This window comes from Harpia harpyja, chromosome 5, assembly GCF_026419915.1.
Source record: "Harpia harpyja isolate bHarHar1 chromosome 5, bHarHar1 primary haplotype, whole genome shotgun sequence".
NCBI lineage: Eukaryota > Metazoa > Chordata > Aves > Accipitriformes > Accipitridae > Harpia > Harpia harpyja.
In genome coordinates, this window is record NC_068944.1 from 61,700,777 (window position 1) to 61,728,090 (window position 27,314).

The 27,314-nt window shown below is 35.0% G+C and overlaps 1 protein-coding gene across 1 annotated transcript in view; it reads right to left on the reverse strand.

Moving 5' to 3' along the window:
• Positions 1-27,314, reverse strand: part of CSMD3 (CUB and Sushi multiple domains 3) — a 767,625-nt gene that overhangs the window by 163,469 nt on the left and 576,842 nt on the right. The window contains exon 32 of the mRNA XM_052787755.1: positions 20,800-20,916. Coding sequence (XP_052643715.1) covers positions 20,800-20,916 — 117 coding nt within the window. The remainder of the gene's footprint in view (positions 1-20,799; positions 20,917-27,314) is intronic.

Below are 27,314 nucleotides of genomic sequence, written 5' to 3' on the forward strand. Positions count from 1 at the left end.
AAAGCTTGAGAGCTTAAACGTCTATGACACCAGATAAATTATTGCTACCCATACTAAGTGATCCTGCAAGATGACTAATCAGGTCCTTATCTAGCATGGGTTTAACTTTACAATTATAATGGCCAAAATCACTATAAGTTATCAGTTAGAAAGCTTTTATCCCCTATTGCCATGGAGTTACAGCACACAGCATTTCTATGCAATCATTTAGGACACAAGTTAGATTATTTGTCTTTAGGAAATGATGCATAAGTTAACTATAAAAAGAATCTCATTTCATAATTTCCAAAAAGCAGTCAACAAAGTATTTCAGCAAATGCAGTTTAAAAGAAAAAGATTAACATGGTTTAGGAAATTTAGGAAAATAACTGTAGGCATAAATAGTTTTCTTCATGCACAGAGCTGTGCAGGGTTGTGTGTCACTAGTTGTGATTTTCAATATATTCTTAAATTATTTAAAAAAAATGCAAGTTACAAGAGATGTTGATGGCATTAAGTTATCAAAGTAAAAGCAAGAGGTAACTGAAAAGTTACAGAAAGACATTATAGTAATGAATGACTAGTGATAAAATATTAGATGAAATTTATTGTGAAGTACTGCACAGGAGGAAAAAATAAACCTACTTTATATTCACCAGGATGGGCTTTGAATTAGCTATTAATCACTCAGGACTGAGATCTTGAGGTTATAACAGGCAATTCCTGTGAAACATCAGTTCACTGCTCAGTAGTGACAGAAAGGGAATAAAATATTAACAGTTATCAAGAAAAGCGCAGACAACAACAAGCAATTATAACACAAATGCAAAAATCCAGGGAGCAGGGGATAGACATTTGGGTCTGCCCTCTGCAAAAAACGTGAGTCAAATTAGAAAATATGGAGAGAAAGATGAGCAGGATAATAGCAATTATGTAATGGTCTCTTTTGCGTCATGAATAGATTTGAATTCTTCATTCTGAAAAGGAGATTATTAAGGGGCAAATATGATAGGAATCTATAAAACCATGAGAAGTATGCAGAAATTGAACAGGGAATTATTTTTACAGTCCTTTCAAGTATAAGATTTGGAGACCATCAAGTGCACATTTAAAACTGGGAACATTTCTTTACAGAATACACACTTAAGGAGTGGAAGTGCCTGCTACAGGATGTCATAAATGCTAAACCTAAATGGGCTAAAAAAGCAGTTTTGTAAATTAATGGAAGAAGAACTCATGAGGAGCTACTAAAAACAAAGGTACTACGCATAGATAACAGCTCCTTCAGTCACAGATTAGTGGAGACTGGGAAAGTACTTCTGAGAACCATCAGTAACCGTTGTTCTAAGATTCTATTTTCCCTGGATTACCACATTTATTGCTGCTAAAAGGACACTGTGTTGGGCAGACCCTTGCTGACTGACCTGGTATTATGATGATTCTTATGGTCCAGGTCTATGGCTTCAGAATTTGTAGCTATTAAGACTGGAAAGTCTTGATTTAAATAATTTAAATGATGGAACTCCAGAATGTATTTAGGCAAATTATTCCATTGTCCAGTACTTTTATTGTTTTAATTTTTTCCCCTCTGCGTACTCCTGATTTATTTAGGCCTAAATTTTAATCATTATTCACCTAAGTCTGCAGTCTTCATGATTTTAATATGAATACTGATATCCTCAGACTTCAGTTGTTATAATACTTACAGTGATTTCTACTGTAGCTAAGTATAAGCATATTTTTTTAAGAAATTTTCTTTTATAAAGGTATCAACTTCCAAATCTTAAATTATTTCAATTCTATTATACAGAGCATAGGAAATTATCTTCTTTAAGCAGAAAGGAGTATGCACTCAACCAAAAAGAACAGCATCAAAGTTGTTTATACTCCACTTCATATTAACTCATTATAGATGCACATTACAATCACATATGTTGCAGGTAGCATAACATCATTCCGTATGTGACTATACTATTGACAGTCTTAATTTTCTCAAATGGTATTAAAAAATCCAGAAGGCTTTGATCTTAGTAACTTGCAATTTACAAACATTAAAAATGGAGACCTGTTCAAATACATTAAAATATATTACATAGAATACATATAATTACACTTTGAACTGTTTTCTCAACCAGAAGGTTGACTCTCTTTCAACCATTTTTCCCTCAGCAAGAAATTAACCTTCAGTGCTGTAAGATCAGATGATTATATACCTTTCAGAACTATTAGCTGACAGTTTATTTGAACTGTGAAACTTAATAAAGAAATAAAAACTGTTCCTAGCTGCTCATTTTAGATTAACTGTTTTCTTTCTGTGTCCCAAAGAAAATATCGCTATTGTTTAGAAGCCAGTTTTCAGCTTTTGTCCCTCAATTCTTACAGTCTTCTATGTAAAATTCTAGCTTCAAATCTACTTTGAGGGGAACAGCAAGGGAGAAAAAAGTATGTGTTCACTTCTCTGAAAATCCATCAGTGAGCAATATAAATATAGGTGAGAAAATAATTTTTTAAAAAGCATCATTAGTACCATTTTTTATTACTCAAACTAACTACAAGATATTAAAGAGCAAAACAATTTTTCTACCTCAGTAAATTGCATTAAATTTTACCAAATAATAGAAAAGTATACCTACTGTCCATTTCCATATACTTTTTGTTATTGAAATATTCATTTTTATTAGCCTGTAAACCCCATATCACATTGTGATACATCATGGGTAACAACTCAATGGTACATCAGTTACAAGAAAATGGTAGGACTTCAAAGGGAATACGTAAGACTGTAAAAAACAGTTCATTGCTTACTGATGGGTTTAATTCTTGGTGTAACACAAAACATAGGATTTGTATTTCACTTCAGGTTTACACAGTACCTTTTTGTATTTAACTGTTTAAGTGTTACTCAGATTAATTTTCATAGGATTTCTTTGAGTTTAATGATATTATTCTGTCTTACAGGTGGATAAACAGAGATATAGAGAGGTTAAGTGCTTTGTGCAACTGATATATACATGCAAATATTTATTCTCCCTTGCTGTTTTTTAAAAAATATTTTTACAGAATGATTTTTGGTTCCTTCTCTCCATTGTTCCTCTTATGTGACAAGAAGTATACACTTAAAAAAAAGGTAAAACAGGAAAAAGGAAGCAATTTAATTTAAATTCTCACATCCTTTGATTAGCCGTAATTGACACAATCCCACTAAAGAGAGACACACCGTCAAGTATCTCACAGCAGAGGTGTTTCCTTATTGCTAAGTAAATTTTTTGTCTTACGGGGACCAGGAATACTCTGCTACTCCCTTTTAAAAAACAATTTTCAAAACAGTAGTTTGGGTTCTGACTAATTTATTATCTGTGTAACTATCTATGTTTGACCTCTCTACATAGAAAAGGATATTTTGTTAATTTCTTCAACCCTTGGACATATATTCACATTGCATAGTGTGACTACATATCCACATTACAGTTATTTGACATTAAGCTATTTACAGCTAGGTTCAATGGAACTTCAGTTGAAGAAGCTAGTTGCTGGCATATCCTCTCATCTTGTACTGTGTTGCATGATGTACCTTACTGAATAGTATGAACTCATTTAAGCACTATGACTTCTGCCCCTGAAGCTGTATGCTTTTATCAGCAAATTCTATTGTTTCTTATTTGACATCCCATTCATGGAGCAAAATAAATCAGTATATCCCAGAGATGGACTCTTCTCTGAGATACTTCTTTTGGCTTCCTTGGGTTTTAAAACTGCATCTTGGACAAGATTCCCAGCTATAGCTATATAGTTCCCCTGAAGTAGAGGAAATGTTTCAAATACTTGTTAAGTATGGATCTGCTTTTCACTGTACTTCAGATGTTCTGTTGTTGACATAGAAAGCAAAATCAATTTTTCAAAAGACTTTTTTTCCATTTTTTTAATGTTTTCTTTGTGTACACCGTTTACATAGACAATGGTTTTAAACTAAAAGAGGGTAGATTTAGATCAGATATAAGGAAGAATTTTTGTTATGATGAGGGTGATGACACACTGGAACAGGCTGACCAAAGAAGTTGTGGATACCCTATCCCTGGAAGTGTTAAAGGTCAGGTTGGACAGGGCTTTGAGCAACCTGCTCTAATGAAAGATGTCCCTGCCTTTGGCAGGGGTTGTGGACTAAATGAACTTTAAAGATCCCTTCCAACCCAAACCATTCCATGATTCCATGATTCTATGACTCTATGACTACATGACTATTTACAAACACAAATGCATTTACAGACTCAGAATTACTGATGGAGATGGGGCAACCACATGCACAAAAATACCGGTATAGATTTACCAATGCTGTTGAAGAGTCTTCAACCATCCCCATAAACAGTAACCAGTGCATCAAATGAGGCATTTCTTCATTTAGATTAGGACTGCTTCCACCTGATATATGGCAAAAGAAAGCTATTCTCTAACTTGGCCATTACCTAAATGGTTAACACCAATGAACCTAACTATGCCACATAATGAGTGTCTTTTAACAAAAATATTCTTTAATAAAGATTATACTTCCAAACATTAATGCTGTAAAGATTTTTTGTTAATATGGTTGTATTAGTTTCTGGTATTTATTTATTTTTAAAGAGCTACAAGGAATTTATAACAACATGGTTGAGGAAAAGTATGGTAGACTCAATTTCTTGGCCTCCTTTATCAAGAAGATTTCTTACTTGTTTCTAGTGAGTTACATTCTAAGCAAACAAAGTAAACTGGGTTTATAGATGCACTGAATGTAAAATTTACCACTTTGAATAGGGTCCAGGAAACATTAGTCTAACACTTAGGTGGCCTTATTGTGAAAAGTAGAGATGAGTGGATTTAATGAGATTAGTCTAGAACAAGCCCTCACTTTCATTATGAAGTATGGTTTGTTTGTTTTTTTTTTTTCTTTTGGTTTGTTTTTTTAATACAATAATCTTTGGAGGAATAGTTGCTACAAAATAACTAGTAAATAAATTATGACCATGAGTAATTGTTAAATTTAAAAATCAAAACCATACAGAGTTCTATCTAGTTTTTTATATTAGGAGCCGTATTTAAGCATGAGAAAATTTTTAAGTATCTTCCTCTTATTCAGGTTAATTTCTAATTAGATGGATGAAACTATAAAATACTATTCATAACTACGGAAAGCAAGAAAAAGAAAAATACTAATCGTTAGAAGTAAGTTATATAATAAAATTACGTTATCTTCTTTCCTACACTAAGGACACATAGAAAATCATTAAAAGCTTTTCTAAACAAGGTACAGAAGTTGAATATATCCTTTTTCCCAACAAGTTCATCCTCCCACACAAATATGTTTTCTAAAACTTGAAGCACTTATTTTCATATGATCATTTATATGATTACAACACATATTGTGGTCACCCAACTCTAATTCCCACAGTCTAATTACATCCCTAGTCAATAGAAAACTGAAAAAAAACCCCAGATAGATTAATTTAAAATAGCTTTTTTAAAGTATTCTTAATAGGAAAATATCTTTTCCTGTTTATTATTATAATTGGTAAAAAAATAGTGCTAACAAGAAATTCAGTGATCAAATGCATTTTAAGGCTCACTGAAGCCGGTATTCATATTTTTAGATATTTAATCGATATCTCTAAATTAGGGTCCTGTTAATATTAGGTAACTGAGCCAGCCTTAAATTGAAGGAGTTGTCTATCTTTGTACAGTGGTTTTAGAAATACTTTATGCCTATTTGCTTATAATTTCTCAATAAAGTTATTAAAGATAGATGGGAGGAATATTAATATAACTACTCAGCCACACAAATCACCAGAAAACTCTTGTCCTATACAGGCCTGCCAGAATATGCTTATTTAATTCAAGTATTTATTTTAGGCATTAATCTTGTAAATTTAATTTATTTCAAGTATTAGAGATGCAGTCTGACTTTTTGCTTTAGTTTAAGATAAAATATGTATTCATGTTTCTAAGTCATTATTAAGAACATCAGCAATGAGAATTAAGACAACGAGAATAAGCAGATGTAAGTCAATTACTGAAGATAACGAAGGGAAGGAGAATGTTTCTTTTCTTAGTATCCAGGTATTAAAAACAAGTTCTTATCATTGTATTGTCACTTGTACTTTATTGCTCCATTTCTTAACAATCTCAGATCACCTTGAGGATCCTGGGATTTGAGGCATAATATGCATGTGTACATTGCATGCTCCGTGGTCACTTCTTTTGTTTCTTTTATGAACAAAAATGAGTGGAAGAAGTTAGAAGAAGCAGAGCTTAGGAGGCAATTGCCCTGCTACTACAAAAGTGTTCTGAGCTGTGTCTACATCTTGGAAATGTGAAGCTAATGAATTGCTAATCTTGAGCATGGGCAGCATTTTCTAGTCCTGCTTCACTGCTTTCTTATGCAATTGCTTATTTGCTTTTAGGAAACAAATCTCAATCACACTTTTATAGCATCTGACTGTTTAAGCAAGTTTTTGTGGAAAGAGAAGAGTATACTGGTAAAAGTAAAACATCTGAATTTTGTTTATTGCTTATTTTTACATTACAGTCTCTCAACTGAAGAAGAAAAAAACATGCCTGCAACTTTTTGTCGTCTTCCTGTAGATCTTAACAGTATCCTATATATAGCAGAAGGAATATCACTAGAGATGGCAGATCAAGAAAAATTATTTTTATTGATGGTTCTTGGGACCGTAATCAAAAACCATTCATAAAACTATCATCTCCAAAGACACAAACAACATGAAGTTCAACTTAGTTGCACTCTACAAACCTCTTCACTATAGTTCTGGCAAGAACTGTTTTTTCAATGTAAGAAAATTATAACAACAAAAAAGTAGCAAGGGAACATGGAATTGGCTAATGAGTTATTTAAACAAGGTGCCGAAATCTGAAGGCTGGTCTCATGTTAATAAATTTGTAGTTAAGTTTCTCTCTAATACTTATGTAGGGACCACAGGGACACTAACCTCTTAAGTAATACACATAACAGAAGGAATAAACAATTTTAACTCTGGAGGAATAATAGCAATAGTAATAGTAATAGTAATAGTAATAATCCAATGTTACTTGAGGCACAATTATGAAAAAAATCTTGTTAAGATACCAGGTTTAATTCAAGCCATTTTATTAATTAAGTAATAAGGGTTCTAGATTTAATGGAAAAGTCACTTTGAAAAAGCTGTTTGGTTCTTCAATCACCTCTCAGCTAATTTAGAGCTACTAATTAAAAGTACAACAGCTTTCTGAGTATAATAATTATCTTTTATTATCCTACTAGTAAATGTTATTGTTTAGATCAGATGATTCATCAGTTCATTCATCTGAAACAAATTATCACTTCAGCTTACTGAATCATGTGGATGAAATTAATACTTGAATAATTATTTTTTCTTTTCATTAGGAGGAAAAACCAAAACAACTCCCAGTGGAAAATAAGAAAATAAAATTAGGAAGCATTGAAAAATTCCTTCATATCAATTACCAAAAGGTATATAAAGAAAACCTGTGAAAGAAAAAAAATGAAAATATTCCAGCCATTCGATATCTGTAAATAGGAGAAACAGGACTTCATCAATACAATCCCTAAAGTAGATGTAACCATTTATCAGAGTTTCCAGTCTGGCAACAGATGTGTTGCCAGTCTGCCTCAATCTATAACTAAAATGTGAACTCAAAACTTAAAGGAATGTTTCAAAGTGAAAAGTTTCAAGAGCTAAATGAGAAACTTCTTTGTTTGTGGAGAAAGCAAATCTTGCATTAATTATAAACTTGTCATTTTATTTTTAGCAGAACATCAACACAGAAGTGAGAAAGAAAGAATGCATCCTAAATACGAGAACATTATTATTGAGTTTTTTATTTTCTTATTGAAATTACCATATTTTCATTATTTTAGTTAATAAATATAATAATTAATTTTAATATTATAAAGTTGTAGAAATTAATTAGTCTCTTTTAATTCATGTTAGTTTCTCTGCATTTATCTAAGTGTTATCAGTGAAACTGCTTTATAATCCTGAGTGATTCCCTTCATCTACAATCAACATTAGAATACCTTTTCTTTCCTTTCAGCTGAGGATTTTACCACACATTTCAGTACATATAGCAATGATTTGAATTTTCAATACTAAAAGTTTCACTCATGAACAAAACTAGGTGACTTACACTTTTGAGGTTCAGTATTACGATCACACCACTCCTTTGGTCTGTATTTTCTAGTGCACTTCCTATTTCAGTTCAATTCAGAGTCCGATCTTTTAAACTACCATCAAAATCATTAAATGCTGATATTTAGACACCTCCTTCACCCATGAGATGAAAATAAAATTCATTCTCCTTGCATACAACAGAAAGATGCTAAATCTTAGCATGAGCTAAGACTTCTCAGATCTAGTTTTGGACAGTATGACAGGAAATTAAACCACCGGAGAAATCAGATTGAAAATCTCACTGATACTATGACACAACATTAGGTTGCAACTACCTAGCTTTCATTCATACACACACACCCCCAAAAAACCCCAAAAGCTCAAAAAAGGAATATTTTGACCTTCCAAAAGTCCAAATGGAAAAAATGACAAGAAAATTGAAATATCGTATGTATTAAAGTACAGATTGGGACTCTTTTGAAATGCTAAGAATATTTGTATTGTAGCAATAACTAAATTAATAAATAAGCCCAAACCCAAAAGTTAAGTACCTGAAAAGTTCATAACTATGAGACTATCTTCAGGAAAGAGCTTTGCCAAGCGAAAGAGAAGACCATTCCCAAAAAGAAAAAAGGAAAGAGAAACAAAAAGAAAAGTCAAACTACAGTAATACAAGACACTTGTGTTCCTTTTCCACATTAATATACTAATTCTGACTGATCTGATTTAAACAGGGTGATATAAACTCACCCAAGAGGACGTTTTAATCATTTAACAGCAGTCCTGGCTAATGGTGGAGGTCCCAGTTGACTGGAGGTTAGCAAATGTGATGCCCATCTACAAGAAGGGCCAGAAGGAGGATCCAGGGAACTACAGGCCTGTCAGTCTGACCTCGGTGCTGGGGAAGGTTATGGAGTAGATCAGCTTGAGTGCCATCACGTGGCATGTACAGGACAACCAGGTGATCAGGCCCAGTCAGCATGGGTTTATGAAAGGCAGGTCCTGCTTGACTAACCTGCTCTCCTTCTATAACAAGATGACCCGCTTAGTGGATAAGGGAAAGGCAGTGGATGTTGTTTACCTGGAATTTAGTAAAGCCTTTGACACTGTTTCCCACAGCATTCTCCTGGAGAAACTGGCTGCTCATGGCTTGGATGGGTGTACTCTTTGCTGAGTAAAAAACTGGCTGGATGGCCAAGCCAAAAGAGTAGTGGTGAATTAAGTTAAATCCAGTTGGTGGCTGGTCACAGGTGGTGTTCCCCAGGCCTCAGTATTGGTGCCAGTTCTGCTTAATACCTTTATCAATGATCTGGACGAGGGCATTGAGTGCACCCTCAGTAAGTTTGTGGATGACACCAAGTTGGGCAGGAGTGTTGACCTCCTTGAGGGTATAAAGGCTCTACAGAGGGATCTGGGCAGGCTGGATCAATGGGCCGAGGCCAATTGTGTGAGGTTCAACAAGGCCAAGTGCCGGGTCCTGCACTTGGGTCACAACAACCCCATGCAATGCTACAGGCTTGGGGAAGAGTGGCTGGAAAGCTGCCTGGCAGAGAAGGACCTGGGGGTGTTGGTCAACAGCCAGCTGAATATGAGCTGGCAGTGTGCCCAGGTGGCCAAGAAGGCCAATAGCATTCTGGCTTGTATTCAGAAACACTGTGGCCAGCAGGACAAGGGAAGTGATTGTCCCTCTGTACTCGGCACTGGTGAGGCTGCACCTTGAGTACTGTGTTCAGTTTCGGACCCCTTACTACAAGAAAGACGTTGAAGTGCTGGAGCGTGTCCAGACAAGGGCACCGAAGCTGGTGAAGCGTCTAAAGCACAAGTCTTATGAGGAACAGCTGAAGGAACTGGGGTTGTTTAGTCTGGAGAAAAGGAGGCTGAGGGGAGACCTTATGGCTCTCTACAACTACCAGAAAGGAGGTTGTAGTGAGGTGGGTACTGGTCTCTTCTGTCAGGTGGTTGGAGATAGGACGAGAGGAAATGACCTCAAGTTGTGGCAGGGGAGGTTTAGATTGGACATTAGGAAAAATTTCTTTACTGAAAGGGTTATCAAGCATTGGAACAGGCTGCCCAGGGAAGTGGTGGAGTCACCATCCCTGGAGGTATTTAAAAGACATGTAGATGGGGCACTTAGGGACATGGTTTAGTGGTGGACTTGGCAGTGTTAGGTTAATGGTTGGACTTGATGATCTTAAACATCTTTTCCAACCTAAATGATTCTAGGATTCTATGAAAAAGAAGAGAAAGGTAGATCAGTAGCATAAGTTTATAAATAAAAATAAGCATGCTTATCTTAGAGGTATGTTAAACTAATGTAAGGTTTTAACTGTTTACTTTGATCTTAAAATTTAATTTAAATTTAAATATTTAATTGGACAGGACATACAAAATGAAGACATGAACTTTCTCTTAAAATACTGTTTCCTGTAAATTAGCAGACATTGGTCAACAACACTTATGCCAAATAACCACCAAAGTCATATTATTAAAAGATTTACCCTCTCTATACAACACAATATGAAGCCTCAACATTTTTAATAATTCTTAATAGTATATGTTAATATTTTGAGGATTTTTACTATTCTCCTGATGAGGCTGTTTCCTCTCGTCTTATCTCTTGTTACTTGGGAAAAGACGGACACCTCCTCAGCTGAAAGTATAGAAAAGAAGGTATGGCCAAAACAGTTTGCTTAAGAATCCACAGTCCTTTGTAGAAACTGGGAAAGGGAAAAAGGATGAAGAGAGTAGGAGGAACAGATGGTTTGGAGAAACAAGAGTTTGACTTAGTGATTCAATCATGAAAAGAAACCTCACAAAAAACAGTTTTTCTAGAAACCTATTTCTGATTGACTATAACTTCTAGCAGTGCAAGTGGTTGTTCACCATCACATATATTTAAAAATGACAGGTCTACACAGGCCTCAAGTATTAAAGCAAAAAACAGAGGCTCGTCCAATGTTACATTTAATACATCCACTGTCAGAGTGGAATTTGGGCTGTGATCATCACAACAAGAGCACCACACCACTCAATGACGTATAATCCCGAATATATTTATAAAGCAGGGTGGATAATGTAGTGGATAGAAGTAGGTAATGATAGTCTAAGACTTCTGTTCTATGACATATATATAACTTCACACTCACATTGGCCAAGACACCAGCTCCTCCAGTCAAGCTGTGATTGGTACCATAAATGCAGGGAAACAGAATATTTGCCACCAATGCTTGACATGTCTGAGTCTTGCCTGGTATCCCGATACCATACATACCATTTCTACCTCAAGGCAACTCTTTCACAAGGTTTAGCTGTGTGTTTTTTTCTTCTTTTCTGCACATTCTGGAATAATTTTATCTGTTAGACCTGGACAGATGTGGTACAGATGTCTTTTATCTGAGCAGTGTTTTTGGGTAGGTCTCACCCCATGACAATAACAAAGTTTGTGTTTGTCTTTTTTTTCCCAGTGCATGTAACACTCATATAATCAGTTAGAGCTGGGCAAGTCTCATTAGCTGAGTGTTACTTTCAGGGAGGCTCTACCCTTTGACAACATACATACATGCATGCATGCATATTCGTGTGTGTATATATATATATGTGTGTGTGTGTATCCATACATATGTATATACACTACTTTTCCTGTTCTTCCACCTCCCCTTCTGCTATTTATCCCTTGTAATCATCAAATGATATGGTCCTCTGCCATTCTCCTGCCTAATTGACATACCCCAGGTGGAAACTATCAGAAACAATAGGACTATCATCCTTCACTGGCTTTGCACACCTGCCCCCAAACCAGAAATTCAACATCTTCTCTAAGTAGCAACTCAAAGCAATTTCCTCTCATCCAATAGCCATATTTTGACAGCCTTTTAACGACTTCTCAAAATACATTTCAAATTCTAAACTCTTAAAAAAAGGGTTTTTTTGCCACAAAATGTGTGCAAGAGCCTGGCTTCCAAGTTTGGGTTTTTTTCTTGGAGGATTTAATCACATTTTCCTGAAATTTACTGATGTTAACAGAGTAGATGCAATTCAGCTCTATCCCAAGTTTAACTATAATATTCCTTTTTAAATGACTATAAATAAGTAATTGGATACAAACAGCAAACATCTAAAAACCCCAACCTTTCTTCAGTAAAATAGAGTGCTCAGAGATTCTGTTTTAAGAGTGCGGAATAATTACCCATTTCTGCATTCAGGACTGCAATTGGAAAAAACACAAAGCAAAGTTTAGTGAGGATTGCAAACACTTTTTTATTTGTTTTCTAAGCAAAGGTAATTACAGGGAAATCACTGAAAGAAATCCTGAATCTTTGAAGATTGTATCTGTGTACACAGTGGTGAACACAAACATCTGAGTCAATACAGATAAGCTTACTTGAGAGGGGAATGGTTTATATTCAAAGGAGTACAATGAAGAGGAAAGGTGAGAAGTATGGATTATAACTACATGAGCAGGGCCTAATACTGAAAAGTTTTATAAGTAGAAGACTTTTGTAAAAGGATTTTTTGCAGTTCCCTGATCCTAGCCTGATCCTAACAAACTCCTTCCCTGAAATACAGCATAATACTTCGAGATGGAAACTTGGCCATGGTCACCATGACTCCTCACGGATTCCCTGGCCATGGTTCTCTGTCTTTTACTGCCAACCAGTGAAACTTCTGTATCAGGGAGTAGGCACTTGGAGATTCCTCAGTTGTTCTGTTAGGATGACTTTCCTATTGATTTTTGCAGCTACAAAGGTGGGAAAATGGGGGGGGGGGCGGGCGAGAAAGAAAGGCCTGGTCTAATGGCCAGTATCTACTGATTACTGAAAATATATTTACCTTCAAAAATTTTCAGGTGATTTAAATGAAAACTAATGCTATTTATGAACAACTAAGTAATGATGACTATTCATTCTTTTTTGAAGCCAGGAAGAGTTATTTCCAGAACTTAGTATCTGAGCTATAAGGCCAAATCTGCCAATCTCCCTAGTAGAACACCATTTTCTTAGATGAGGTCTAGACTCATTTGTGGGGCTGGTGTGATTTGCATTTTTCATAATTTTGTATAGCCCATTAGTTAAAGAACTAGGTGAGTAGGTGAGTAGAGTTTTAGACTTTCTTTAGCCTGAGGGAAATTGAAACCTCATTCATTTCTATCATCTGAGAAGTGTACCCTATCAGACAAACTATATCTTGTTCTACATAGAAGTACTGTTAGCCTTTCCAGTTGTCTGTGGATTTTATGCAGTCATATATGCAAAATTAATGTTTCTAGAAGAATCACAAGCTGTAAGAGCTCTTTTTTCCATCAGGAAAAACTGATGTAACCACTTTTTCTTGCTTATTTTGTTATCCGTAGTTCCTAGGAATGAAGAGCAGAATTATAAATCTCCACAGCCTAACTAATTCTTGAAGAGTCAGGCTCTCCAGAGAGAGCTAACCAGCTCTCTTTCTGGCTTCATATGCAGCTAAGTGAATTCTGAGGTGGACTGTGGCCTTGTTCCAACAGGAGGAACGAGGAAGACTCCCATCTAGTGCAGACGGTTGTTGGGGTGGGGGGCAGGATGCTCCTGAATCTCAGAAGTCTGCTGTTCAGAAGTAAGCAATTTTGCACCACCTAATCAACGCTGGCCAGGCTTGAAGAGTGAGAAAGCAGTTTTTTCACTCATACAGAGATTAAGAGTAAAAATGACACCTTCATTATTAATATAACTTTACGCTAAAAGGACCTAATCAATGGTAATGCAAGCTTTTGGTATTGTGCTGCTAAAATACTTCAACCCTGTCCTAAGAAGTGAATCTAACAAAAAAGCAGAATTGTTCAGAAAATCTGCCACCACTCAGTCTCCTCCTCAGGATAGTACGATGTATTGGAAAGCATGTAAGTGACAAATGTAACGTAGTCTGTCCTCTGTCGTTTGGAATCAGGAACCCAGACTAATTTCAGCTACTTTCGTAACAGCCTTTTTTGTGAACAAGGTTTGATAATTAAATATTTGCAGCAGCTGGAGTCACATGGCTCAGAAAAAAAACCCACAAAAAACCCTGTAGAAATCTTTCATCAATTCATTGGCATTATAGTAAAATTATTTTACTTATTGTGAAGCCATAAATTTCTTCGAAGACCACAGATGTGGTCTCACCATCATTCCACTTTGTTATTAGGCTATTAAAAAGACAGCTATACTGTTGCCATATCTTTATAGTCAAACTCAATAGCTTAAGCTATTTAGTGGTCTGTATTAAATTAGTCATTATTATATTCAAAAACCATCATTAATATTTGAGCCAAAACTAATTATTTTTATTGAAAAAATCTAAAAGCAGCATTGAAAAAGTGACTTCAAATCATATTAAGCAACTAAAATAGTAAATCTCTTGAAATTTTATTTCAAAAATACATTGAATAGTTTGAACTCCTTTAAAAGTCACCCTACGGTGACTTTTTCATTGGCATCTGCTCACTTGGCAAGCATGTTAAGCACTGAACCAATGAATGAAATACTCCCCAGCTGTGAGTTTGCGTATATAAAACCTGCCAGTCCTTCCTCTCATAAACCTAGGAGATTCATAGATAAGTGGAAAGTGATGTGAAATGACCTTCTGGTACTTCTTTAAATTATATAGTCAGCATCTGAATGACAGGAACTTGGCCTTGAATTAGAAAAGCAAACCAGAAGTTAATAGTTTTACAACTAACGCTCACCTCTATTCTCCCAAAATCTTAGACTGCAATCTCCAGCTATTTTATGGCGAGCAGGTAGCACAGTAATTCATGTGTACTTAACAGTATGATAAAGAGTATATTCACTATCTACCAGATAGCTTCGCTATACAATATATCGGTACTAGCCTATTCATATCTGAATTAAGTAGTTAGTATTATTACTCTGTGTTTGAAATACAACGAAAAATAAAAATCCTTGGCACCACTTTGTTAAAACTTGCAAAATATTCTTCAAAGAAAGAAATTTTTACATCAATGGGAAAATAATATCCTAGTTTACATATGTAACCTAAATTCTTGCACTATAATTCATTTTATACAAAACTCTGAAAATATTTATATTTTAAGTAGCACTTTAAGGTGCATTTATTTTTTATTCTGGAGAATAAAATATTTAATACTTGCTAAAAAAAAAATTAAAAAAATATTTCCAGCATATAACTAATCCTGCCTTTCATTTTCTTTTTTCAGATGGCAATATAAATCCATTATGTATTCATTGTGTAGACAGGCTATAAGCCATGGCTTCCTGTTCCTGTAGAATATCTAACATAATGCAGTCCATCACCTGAAATTCTTCTTGAGTATGTGATCTAACAACATTTAAACAAGCAGGGATGTTATTGTTTAATATACACTTAATAATAAGACACAGATTTTGTTTGCCTCCAGTATCAGATTTCAAAGATTTGAGGGTGAGGAATCACTAAGTAAAGCTTCAATTTGAATCATCTGAGCTCAAGCCCCTAAATGGCTGCTAACTGAAACATATCTGAAATTGCCAGCCTTACCATATACTCACAAGATAAAATCATGAAGCTATGTGTGTGCAACGTGACTACTGGATGGATGTAGATTACGCTAGCAGCAATGTTGTCTAATTCATTTAACCCACGATAGCTGCCAGAACAAATATGACAAAAGGAAGCTGTGCTGTTTATTTTAACTACAAAGAATTTAACTCCTTCCAAAAATTGCAGATAGATGTTTTAGATTGGACAAAACATGCCATAGGAATATGTATCTCTGTTGATTAAAGCAAACATCTGAATGGCTTAGACTAGATATCCAATGTCCATAGTTAAGTACCTAACTAAAACAAGAGGAAACATATTCCACCAAAGGGTTAAATTACATGTATACACACCTATTTGCTTGGAAAGGTGGGCTGACTTACTTTCTATAAAATACATGGTACAAGCTGAACCATTGTCCCTTTCTCCTGAAATTAGTATCTTGAGCCTTTATACAATTGGGCATACAAGCATTTGGAGCAGTCTTTGTGGTTTCACTCCATTTTGCTGACAAGTAATCATTGTTTGGACAGTGCAGTCCCACTGACTTTGAAGTGGTTGATTGTATAAAAACATGGTAAGAAAAAGAATAAGATTCCTGCCTATGGTAGCATTTTGATATTTCAGATCATCCTCTATCATCTGAACCTCCCATTCAGCCAAGTATTGCTTAATTCAATAATTGCTTATTTCATTAGGTTAAATATTAGGTTAAAATATTAAAGCTAGATGTTCAGCCAGACATCTCCATCCATTTTAATTTAAGATGGAGAGTTAAATCCCCCACATTCTAAAAATGTCAGTCCATACATGTCTGCCACATTTCTTAAATTAAATTTCTTAAATGTACACAGCAGAGATGATAGATTCAAGTTATTAAAAGCAAATGTTTTACTTTAACGCATCTAAGTATTATCATAAATACCATTTGTTCTTACTCCTTCTTGATGTGAGGTTGTCATTTGGGACACTCTGTTACTTATGATCTGTCCTTGCCTATCTTTTTTTCTTTCCAAATGTAAACTGAGTTTGAAATCAAATCAAACAGTACTGAAATAACTCTAGTGTGACACAGCTTTTAAGCTGTCTAACAATTCTAGATGCAGTGAGCTGTCTAACAGAAAACACATGTTGACAATATTGTTTTCTCAATGTGTGTTTTCACTGGCAGAATAAAAGTTGTACATGTACCTTCCGGTATTTGCAAAAAATTACTCTTTAAAAGATAATCATCATCATCATCATCATCATCATCATCATCATCATCATCCCAAACCCCTGCTGTTTGGTTCTATTTGTTTCTTCTCTCTGTTGCTTATTTACAATAATTCAGAGCTATCTCATAACACAGAAATTCAAGAAAAGACACAAGGAAAAGCTGGAAATGGTATAACTGTATGATAGAAAGGTGTCTGTGAATACAAGCCAGTTATTCAGGAATTGAAGAGAATAGTGGTTTTTAACTTCCCTGTTTATAGTAAGCAAACTGGGTCTACCTTCATTGCCAAAATTCTAAGAAATCTTGTCACAAAATGTCATGCTTATCAATAAAGTGCTTGTCATTTTTTTAATATTATATCTTGCTGTACATGTCAAGCAAATGTACAGTCTCCATGGAAACTAGACATTTTCCCAATTATATACATGCTTTTTAGCTTCTTTGTAAGAAAGAGCTCCGATTTACATTTCATACTTTTTGATGGCCACTGAGAATTGATACTTAATTTTCTGATAGCATAGCTCATAAACCACACTTATGTACCTTACTGTGTATATCCAGTCTATCTTTTTGCTCTAACAGAAAGGAAAGCCATTTGCTGAGGCAAGTTGATACAAAATTTATTTTACTGTTAAAAATATTAAATTAAATGGAAGTATAGACAACACCATTATACAGAGCAAAGCATGCAAATTAATTCATGTGCATCAGGAAAACAAAATAAAATCTTAAACATCTGCATTTTAATTGTAACCAGTGCTGGATTTCAGTGTTGAACAATCAATGATCATTGCACCATTTTAAAATATCAGTGGGAGATTGTCAAAGAAGATGAGCCTTCCATGTTTACAAAAGATTTTGCCTGTGGCATACTGTGTGCTTTTGTGAATCATTTATCTTCTAGCTTAAACCTGTCACGGTATGAAATATTGCAACTATGATTCTGCATGACAGAATAATGAAACATTGAAAAAAAGTCGACACTGCAATGACTTTTCCACATAATTTTGGGCTTGAGAAACTGAAAAGCTGCACATGAAATAGCTTTTCTTTTCACTCCATCAAAACCTAATCCAGGCCAATGAGTTCCCTTCTACACACTGAATATGGTCTTCCATTGTTTGTGTTTTTTTCTATATTGACCTGGTTTTAGCTTTCTTTTTTTTTAACCTGTGGTCTATTATAACATCTTATATACTGTATTAGATGCCAAAATAGTTCCTCAAGAGGTTCCATTCAGCAAATATTTCAATGCTATGTATCACATTGCAAGTTGGAGCCATAGGGAAGATTATGGAAGAAGAAGTTTTGCTGTTTTCTTTAGGAAAATGACTTTAAATTATTTTATGTCAGCAGCTTTGCTGGAGTACCCCTTCATTCTCCAACAAGCTTGTTTCAACTCTTTGTTGCTGTGAATAATCTCTGACAAATCTACATGTCATGATGCACATTAGCAGGTGAATTCAAGATGAAATCTGGTGTCTTTATTCACAAAGGCCAGCATTTTGGGGGGACCATCTTGTCAGTGAGTGATCCCTACACAGTCAATATCAAGCACTGCAAGTGAAGACACTTTTCTTAATGCAATGTCTTCTATCAGGACCCAAAATAATAGAGCTACAGGTAATAATTTCCTAAAACTGATCTTAAAGAGCTCAGCATTAAAATTTATGGCTATCCTTCTCTGCAACTGTACTTGAATATATTGTGATGAGATAGAGATGAAAGCTATTAGAAAAAACACATTCATCACATAAATCTTTAAAATTTCAGACGGAGACAAATAATTATCTTGAGTGTAGAAAACTTAGGTTAAATCGATTGTCAAAATTACTTTGACTTTCTTAATGGTTGTTCCTGGAATGATTTTAGTAACGATAGATTAGAGAAAGAGCATGGGTCAGAAAAATACCCATATTAATAATTTACCAAAAAAAATACACCACTGTATAATTCAAACAAAGATTCGTATTTTAAAATTTGAGCTTTTGAGTGCAAGGAATTCTGCTCCCTATTACCGTAGGAGTATCATTGAAAAAAAGCAGTTAAAATGGAAATACTTGTTTTGGCCTATTCAACGAGTCATGTCAGCCTCATGTTTGAACAGCTACTGTCAGATATGTTTTTTACCTTTCGACACACAAGAATTCTTGTTTTCTATATTCACAAAAATGGATTAAATACTTCCAGACATGTTCTACAGGTACCTGGCGTAATTGCCAAAATATGCTGTTTAAACACAAGAAAAAGAGTAAAGGTCTATCCCAAGGTAGGACAGCCAAAGAGCTCGAGAGAAATGACAGATACTCTATCATAATCATATCCCCAACATATTCCTGAATCCTTGGATGGCAGAGTTAATCATGTCTAAACCATGATTTTCCTTCATAGTATCAGCATTATTCTTTTTTTGTATAAGCACTGTGAAAGGGTCAAACAGAATTCCCTAATACTGTTCTTAACATGCTTAGTATGTAAAGAAAATGAGTATTTGTCAAATTATTCCAAGTAACTATGCAGAGCAGAGGGATTTTTCCCCATTTCCATGTCTTGTTTTGGGAATTCTGTCTTTATTTGCAGAAATTACAAAAGTACATTTCCATCCAGAATGTCAAAGATATGAAGTACAGAGCATTAACATTTTAAATCCTTTATTGTAGTAATTTTAACTCTTTACATGTTGACATCTGTGTCATAAACTAAGAAGTATCAGATTTGATGGAAATGGGAGGACATAATCTTTCCAGTTTATCTAGAACAAATTAGCCAGGTCAAAAGCATTTGATTGTTAACACCTAGAAATAAATCAAGAATTGTGCAAATGTGTTTAATTTTTTCTGAACGTTCTAGAGGAATAAGTAGAGATTCCCATGGCTTAGAAGACAATACTTTTAAACACCTGTTTAATTTGTAGTAGCTGATGCACTTCTATGCTATACTTAAGAACAAATTAATTGGATATTAAGTGAGTTCAGTCATCGTGAGTATGGCAGATGGATACACAGCAGTTCAAGCACTGTCTTTAATTTGGATAAAATGTTTGCAGAATCAACATGAAGGAAGATTAATAAATACCATCCCCAGGCACCTGTTATTTGACTAACTGAAATGTGAGCAGTGGATCAAAATAAAGTCCTACTTATCCAAGCATAAATCTGAAGCATGGATATTTAAAGAATAAATGATATTCAGTATGTGGCATACTGCTTACTAAGGAGTCGAACTGAACAACAAACTATGAGCTGTCATCATAGGCATTGTTTAATAATAAAGTGAGATAAAATAATTAATAAATCCAGAGAGATAAAACAGTGCTGTAAAAGCCCTGTCTTTTTGTGGGACAGAAGACATCTTTAAGAGATTCATCTAGTCATCAGAAAAAATGTTAGGATGGGAGTGAAGTTTTTGATGGAGGATCTGGGAATCTACAAAAACCAGACAGACGCATGCTGCTCTAATTTCATTCCTCAGGAAAGACTATGCCATTGCCTCATCATGCAGAGAAACCAAGGATTATGAGAGCAGTATTACCAAACATTTAAGACAAACATTGCTTCCCCTGCTTACGTGGACTTACTGGAGCTACGCTACACTTTCTATAGCCTTGGCACATGACCTTGGGTGAAAAGAAACCTTAACTGGTACCACTAATATATTTGGCTAGCATCACAGCAATATTCTAAGTTACATGTTGGTTGTCACAGTGAGACAAAAATAAATGAACAGTAATTTCAAAAGATAATGTTAAATATAAGCATTTTGAGAAAATACTGCACTATAAAAATGATGAAAAGTATAAACAGAAATATCTGTTTAAAACAGTTTTTTTCACATTAATATGTTTAATATAAAAGCAATCATACAAATCATCCAGAGTTGTTTAAAATATCCAAGCAAGAAAAACATATGAATGAGACCAGATCTACTCACCAAATTCCTTAGGAACAGTGATAGAGTAAACACAGTTGTGACCAACACTGTAATTCTTGGGGTAGTTTGGTGATAATACAGTGCCTTCAGACCCTGTTGACCGGCTTCCGCAGGGTGCTAGAAAATGAAGATAATCAGTTTTGAATAACAAAATATCAGAAAAAGATCAGTTTAAAGTGATTTGTTGTATGTTGGTATATGCTATTACAGTAGATTTTATTACACTTGTACACTGGATTAAATTTGTATATCCTGTGAAGTACTGAGTATGCGCAACTTTCTCATATATCAAAAGAGAATTGATGGCACTCTGCAGTTTCCAGATCAATTATTGGTTTTCTTTACCATTTATCAACCATCTTAATATAATAATGATGTGCTTTATACACAATATGGTATTATTCACAGCATACAAAACTATTATTCATTTGTATGATGCTTTATACTCTGATAAAAGCATATATTATGCAGCCCTTCTGCACACTAGTAAATTCTTACTCATGCCAATAGACTCATAATTCAAAATAATGTATAGAACTACTGAAATAAGAAAGTCACGATTCCTTGACTGAAGGGATTCCTTGCACTTATTCATATCTCAATTATTTATAACATTATATATATATAATTATAAGCAAACACTTTATCACACAAACATCATGTTTATTCTACCATTAATAGCTATAATACTTGATGAAATAGTAGATAAATAACAATGCTATTTACTACAACAGTGTATTTTTTCTGAGGTTAACAATAGAAGTTAGCATTTGCATTATTCAGAATTGTCAAGCAAGAAACAGTGCTTTTTCTGCCTTTTGTTCATCAGATGTTCAGGTGCATTTATATGAAACAGTCATATGTATTACTGTTTTCCTATGTCTATTACCTGCTTCTCATACTCGCTTTGTAATTTAGTAGTTTAATCTATTGTCAAGATTATGGCACCTGTTTAGAATATTTTTCTAAACACTTTGGACTGTAAAACATTTTTTAATGAGTTTAATGTTAACATATCTATTTAACAAATTTGTTACCTCTGTTAAGACCTAAGTGACTTTCTAAAACAAGTACTACTCAATGTTTCATTTGGTAAACAAAAAAATCTGGGTTTTGTGGTATGCTCTCAAAACATTAATATCTTCTGAATTATCTTAAATAAGAAAAAGATGGTTTTCTTACTATTATTTCAGAAGATATTATTTCTTGTCATACTAAATACAAGCTATTTATTAGTGTAGCTACAAATCCTGTGTTTTAAGACTACTTTTAGTTAATTCACACAAAATGTACATAGGGTATACCACGAAAAGAACACATCTTTTAATGCTAGCAACTTCAGGCCTTGGTGCTTTGAGCATGGATTTCTGTAATTTGCATTAACACGGGTTCCTTTCAGTATGGTGTAGCTACAGAGTTTGACAGACTGTGTACCTGAAACAGGAGCAGATGGTACCTATTGCTCCAGTCTGCATATACAATCTCTAAATGATTTAATGGGCTAGCATAAAAGTCATGGTATTTGAAAGAGGTCAACAGAAAGATCTTGACTTTTGTTTGTGCATGTGTGTGTGCATGTGGTAGATGTGGCACATGTATTACAGATTAGCAAATCAGTCAGGACCTGGAACAGAACATAGTCTTGGCAACGCTCAGTACAGATTTACTGATAGACACCCACTCTGAGATACAGAGTAAGCACTAAGGCTACATGGAATATTGTTCTCTATGGCTGAAGAATAATCTCAGTGTCTTCCCTCAATCCACCGTCATGTGAAATATTGGAAATTCATGCTTTCTTGTGAAAACATATTTAGATAATAGAATTATTGGTACTTTTTGCCAAGAAGCAATAGTCTTGGCTGAGCCTCATATCCAGGGACTTACCTGCCTTGAGTTATTTGAAAAACACAAACTAGAAAACCCTTCACTGGCTGAATGTGGTAAATATTTTTGATGAAAACAGATCTTCTTACCAGCTCGTAAGTACTCAAGATTTTCTGTTCCAGATTTTGGATGAAAAAGAAGAGAATATGGAAGAATATAAGGAACAAAAGCACTAAAACTAGAGACATAATATTGCCAAAAAGCTTATTACTTCTCCCTAACCCCATTTCCTTCTTTACTGTTTGTGAGTTGAATAAATGAGTTACTGCAACAAAGACCAATAATACCATTCCACTCCAACATTCATATCATTATTATACTTCCCTAATCAGCAGATATACAATAATGTGCAAATTCAGTGTAAAATTATGATTCCACATGAACACAGATTTCTAAAAGTGATTAAACCCAGCAATTTTTGAAAATTAAAAATATAATACAAAATACAATTTAGCATCTTCAAAAATTGGAGAGTTCTCATTAATACTAAAGTCTGTTAAAAATAACTTCAGTGTCCCTAAAAGGTGAAGATAATGCCATTTTCTTTTTATAATTTATATTAATTAAAATGTTTATATGACACATTGTCTGCAACATCTAAACGTTTTTCCCACACATTGAATCCCACGAAAGCAACATCCATCTGTACTGGTTATATAGTGGGCACATATCTGGTCACATAAGAGGACAAGAGACATAGTACAAGGCTGGAAGCAGGATTTCCAGCTGGGTTCCTTTAGGTGCAAAGTCTCTCAAAAGAGTTGTCCGCAGCCTATGTTACAAAGTGTTCAGCGTAGTTTGGATTTAGAGATGAACTATCTGTCACTGATATATGTAAAGTTTAATCTGCAGCAACAACAAAATACTTGCATTGAGAATTTCATAGTAATTTCTTTCACTTCGTGTTCTTGTTCTGGACTTTTTCACCCTGCCCTGAGTTTACCTTCTCCCTTATGGTCTCTCCCACTGTTTTCCAACTGCTGCTACAATGACTCTTTATCCTCACAAGAATTCACATTCCTGGGTCTCAAAACCAAATAGTATAAAGGAAAGTTGAACCAAGATGTAAGCACACAGTTGACCTTTGCAATGTGAAAAAATGTTTAACTTCATAAATCATTAGGTGGTAAATCATATAGTCTTTATAGCAGCAAGACTGCCCTCCAAGACCTTTCTGAATGTATCAAGGAGGAAGCAGTTTATGTGATATTTTAGTAAACCCATAAAGTTCATATTGATTATATTTCCTTCCTTACCCTTTGGGAAATGCTTACTTTAAAAAGCCAGAAGTTTCAGAAAGGGGAGATTCTACCCTGACCATCACTAAATATTACTATTCAGAAATCAAAGATGGACATGGAACCATAGCTACAGTGAAATAAAGATATTTATTTAATACAAAAATAAAACATATTTTTGCCTCTGGAAAATATCTAGTATCAAGTTATTTGGTTGGATATAATAATTCCACTACCACAATGGGTAGCCATTGACTTTCACTATGTAGGTCTCAAGTCCTTTGCATCAGTTTTACAGTGCAGTAATTTATTTCATTTCCTAATAACTACAAAGTTAAAAACTGAAAGGTTGTGAAAATCAACATGTCTAATTATTATGCTGTGCATTGAAAGGTCTACCTACAGTAAAAATTCTAACAGACCGATCACACCTACAAATGTAACCTGTGTTATGTAATACAAAAAAAGCAACAAATGCTGAGGACCATTTCCCTAGGAATGAAAAAAATCCTGCAGAATAAAACAAACCAACCAACCAACCAACCAAAAAAAAGTTCAAAAGGCAAATGATATTGTCTAATGTAATTCTCCAACAGTATTCCAGTATTTTTTAATAACGTTTGCTTAGCCTCTGAAATACTGTTTCACTTTCTGTATTTATTTCTGCTTTAGTTTATTCTCTGACATAAAAATACTACTTAGTATGCTGTCCTTGTCCTGCTTTCCAGGATCAGCAATAGAACACTAATAGGAGAGAAAGGGACTTGACTGATTGTGGTAAGAATGTGATAAGAATCAGTGTGTTGATGCATTGCCCACTGTTTCCTTGAAACATTATTAAGCATTAATGGCAGAAAGTTCCTTTTCTGTGTGTGCTCAATTTACTGTAATGGTATCTTGTCTTGTAAAACAGCACTCTCTGCAGCCCTTGAAAAAGCCCTATCATAACAACAATGAAGTATCACCCACTCTGCATGTTAAATTGGTAAGCTTTTTTATCTGGAAGATTACCCATTTTGATCATTAGTATTCATGCACCTTTGTCAAAGAACTAAATCCTACCTCTTTATGGCAATGCATTAGTAAATATGGAATACAATATAAAATGCATTACCATCAGCAATGACACCTTTTCTCAGATTTCAGCATACGCTAGTTGTAAAACAAATGTAGATGATCACCGCAGAGAGGCAAAATCACACAGCAGAACTACAGATCCCTGTAATCTACACCTAACTACTGCTACAAAGTAAAATTTTCTATAGCTCCAGCAAAACATTAGAGGGTTAAAAGCCCCTGCCATGTGGTTATTGCTCATATGTCTTCCATCATGCCTTTGCAGTTTAACCAAAAGAAAGAACCCGCAAGGAAAAACTTCAATTAAAAAACCTGTGAAGAACGGACTACTTAAGTATGAGAATCAATCTCAAAACTCTTCATCTTTTGAAGAAATGAGTATTTTTGCTACCAAATATTTTTTTCTGAAGCTTTTAATTCCTACTACTGCTTTCAGAGTACCTACCTTCTAGCCCCTACAGATAAGATCTAATAGAATGTAATGGTAATTGTAAGATTTAAGTGCCATATTGCACCATCCATTTTTAAGCAGCATTGCTCAGTGGAATCAATGGGGGATACTGCTTAAAAATGAATGGAACAATATGGCTTTATGTCATGCAGATAAATTTGATTACACAGCTACAAAGACAATAAAAAATGAAGAATAACAGTGCATAAACTCTGCAAAAGGAGGAAAGATATGCTTTGAAGAACTACTGATGCGATACTGACTTTTTGTCTAATGGGCCACTGTTTCAAAATCGAGATTAGGATACATATTATTAGTTGGACTAAATGAGTAGGATAAGAAAAATAATTATTTGCTAACATGAAGTAAGTTTTTATAATTTAATATATTGTCATGGTGTAACCCCAGCTGGCAACTAAACACCACACAGCCACTCGCTCACTTGCTCCCCCAAGCAGGATGGGGGGAAGAGAATTGGAAGGGTAAAAGTGAGAAAATTGCAGGTTGATGTAAGAACAGTTTAATAATTGAAATAAAATTATTATTATTAATAATAATAATAATGTAATGAAAAGAAAAACAACAAAGAGAGAGAAATAAACCCCCAAAAAGATAAGTGATGCAAATGAAAACAACTGCTCACCACCAAACAACCGATGCCCAGCCAGTCCCTGAGCAGCAGCCTCCCTGGCCAACCTCCCCCCCCCAGTTTTATTGCTGAGCATGACATCACATGGTCTGGAATATCCTTTTGGTCAGTTGGGGTCAGCTGTCCCAGCTTTGTCCCCTCCCAAATCCTTGTGCACCCCCAGCCTACTTGCTGGTGGGGTGGGGTGAGAAGCAGAAAAGACCTTGGCTCTGTGTAAGCACTGCTCAGCAATAGCTAAAACATCCCTGTGTTATCAACACTGTTTTCACCACAAATCCAAACCATAGCCCACACTAGCTACTATGAAGAAAATTAACTTCATCCCAGCCAAAACGAACACATTCTCCACCCCTCATTCCATACCATTCATATCATGGTCAGGTCTCATGCTATCCAATACAACCTCATTAACCACCACCCCGCTTCCAATCCTTTGACACAATACACAGACGTCATTCCCTTAGTCTATGGACCACTCCTGTGAAATGTCTGTGAAATGTCTGTAAAATGTCCATAAATGTCCACAAAATGTCCATTGAGTTCATTTAGGCCATGACTTTAGCTTCCATCTGTTATGGTGGTCACTCAGGACAGGAAAGGTGGTGTGTTGCATGGAGTTATTGGGCACCAACACCAGCCCAGGTCAGGTCATTGCTGCACTTGCACTGTTTCTTGTAAGGCTTGTCCTCCATTGGTTCAGGTGGTTCCTACTATAGTAATTCCTATAACATGCAACTCAAATCATGGGTTACAACAATTTAAAGGTATTTTCATTACAGTTTCCACCCCTGCTCCCTTTGGGCCAGGTTATAAGGTTTAACATTACTATGAACTATTCCCCTTGCTCCTAGCCTGGCTAACAACAAGGGGTTCCTGCTATAGTAATTCCCATAACATGCCAATGAAATAATGGATTATTTTCACCCAGGTTTAAATCACCTTGAGGTACACATTGGACTCCCCCATTCTTCTGCATTACCCACCAAGTGTACCCAGGTCCTTGAGCAAAAACAATTCCACAAATAGGTTTACCCTTTCCTGAGGAAGGAATAACCCAGACTGTTTTTCCCAACAAGTTCCTTATACGGGATCATATCTCCTTCCACAGTGTGCAGGGGTTTTGATTGGGCAGGGCCAGGTTGGCTACCACTAACTAGCCAAGTGGCTTCTGCTAAACATGTATCCCAATGCTTGAATGTCCCAGTACCCATTG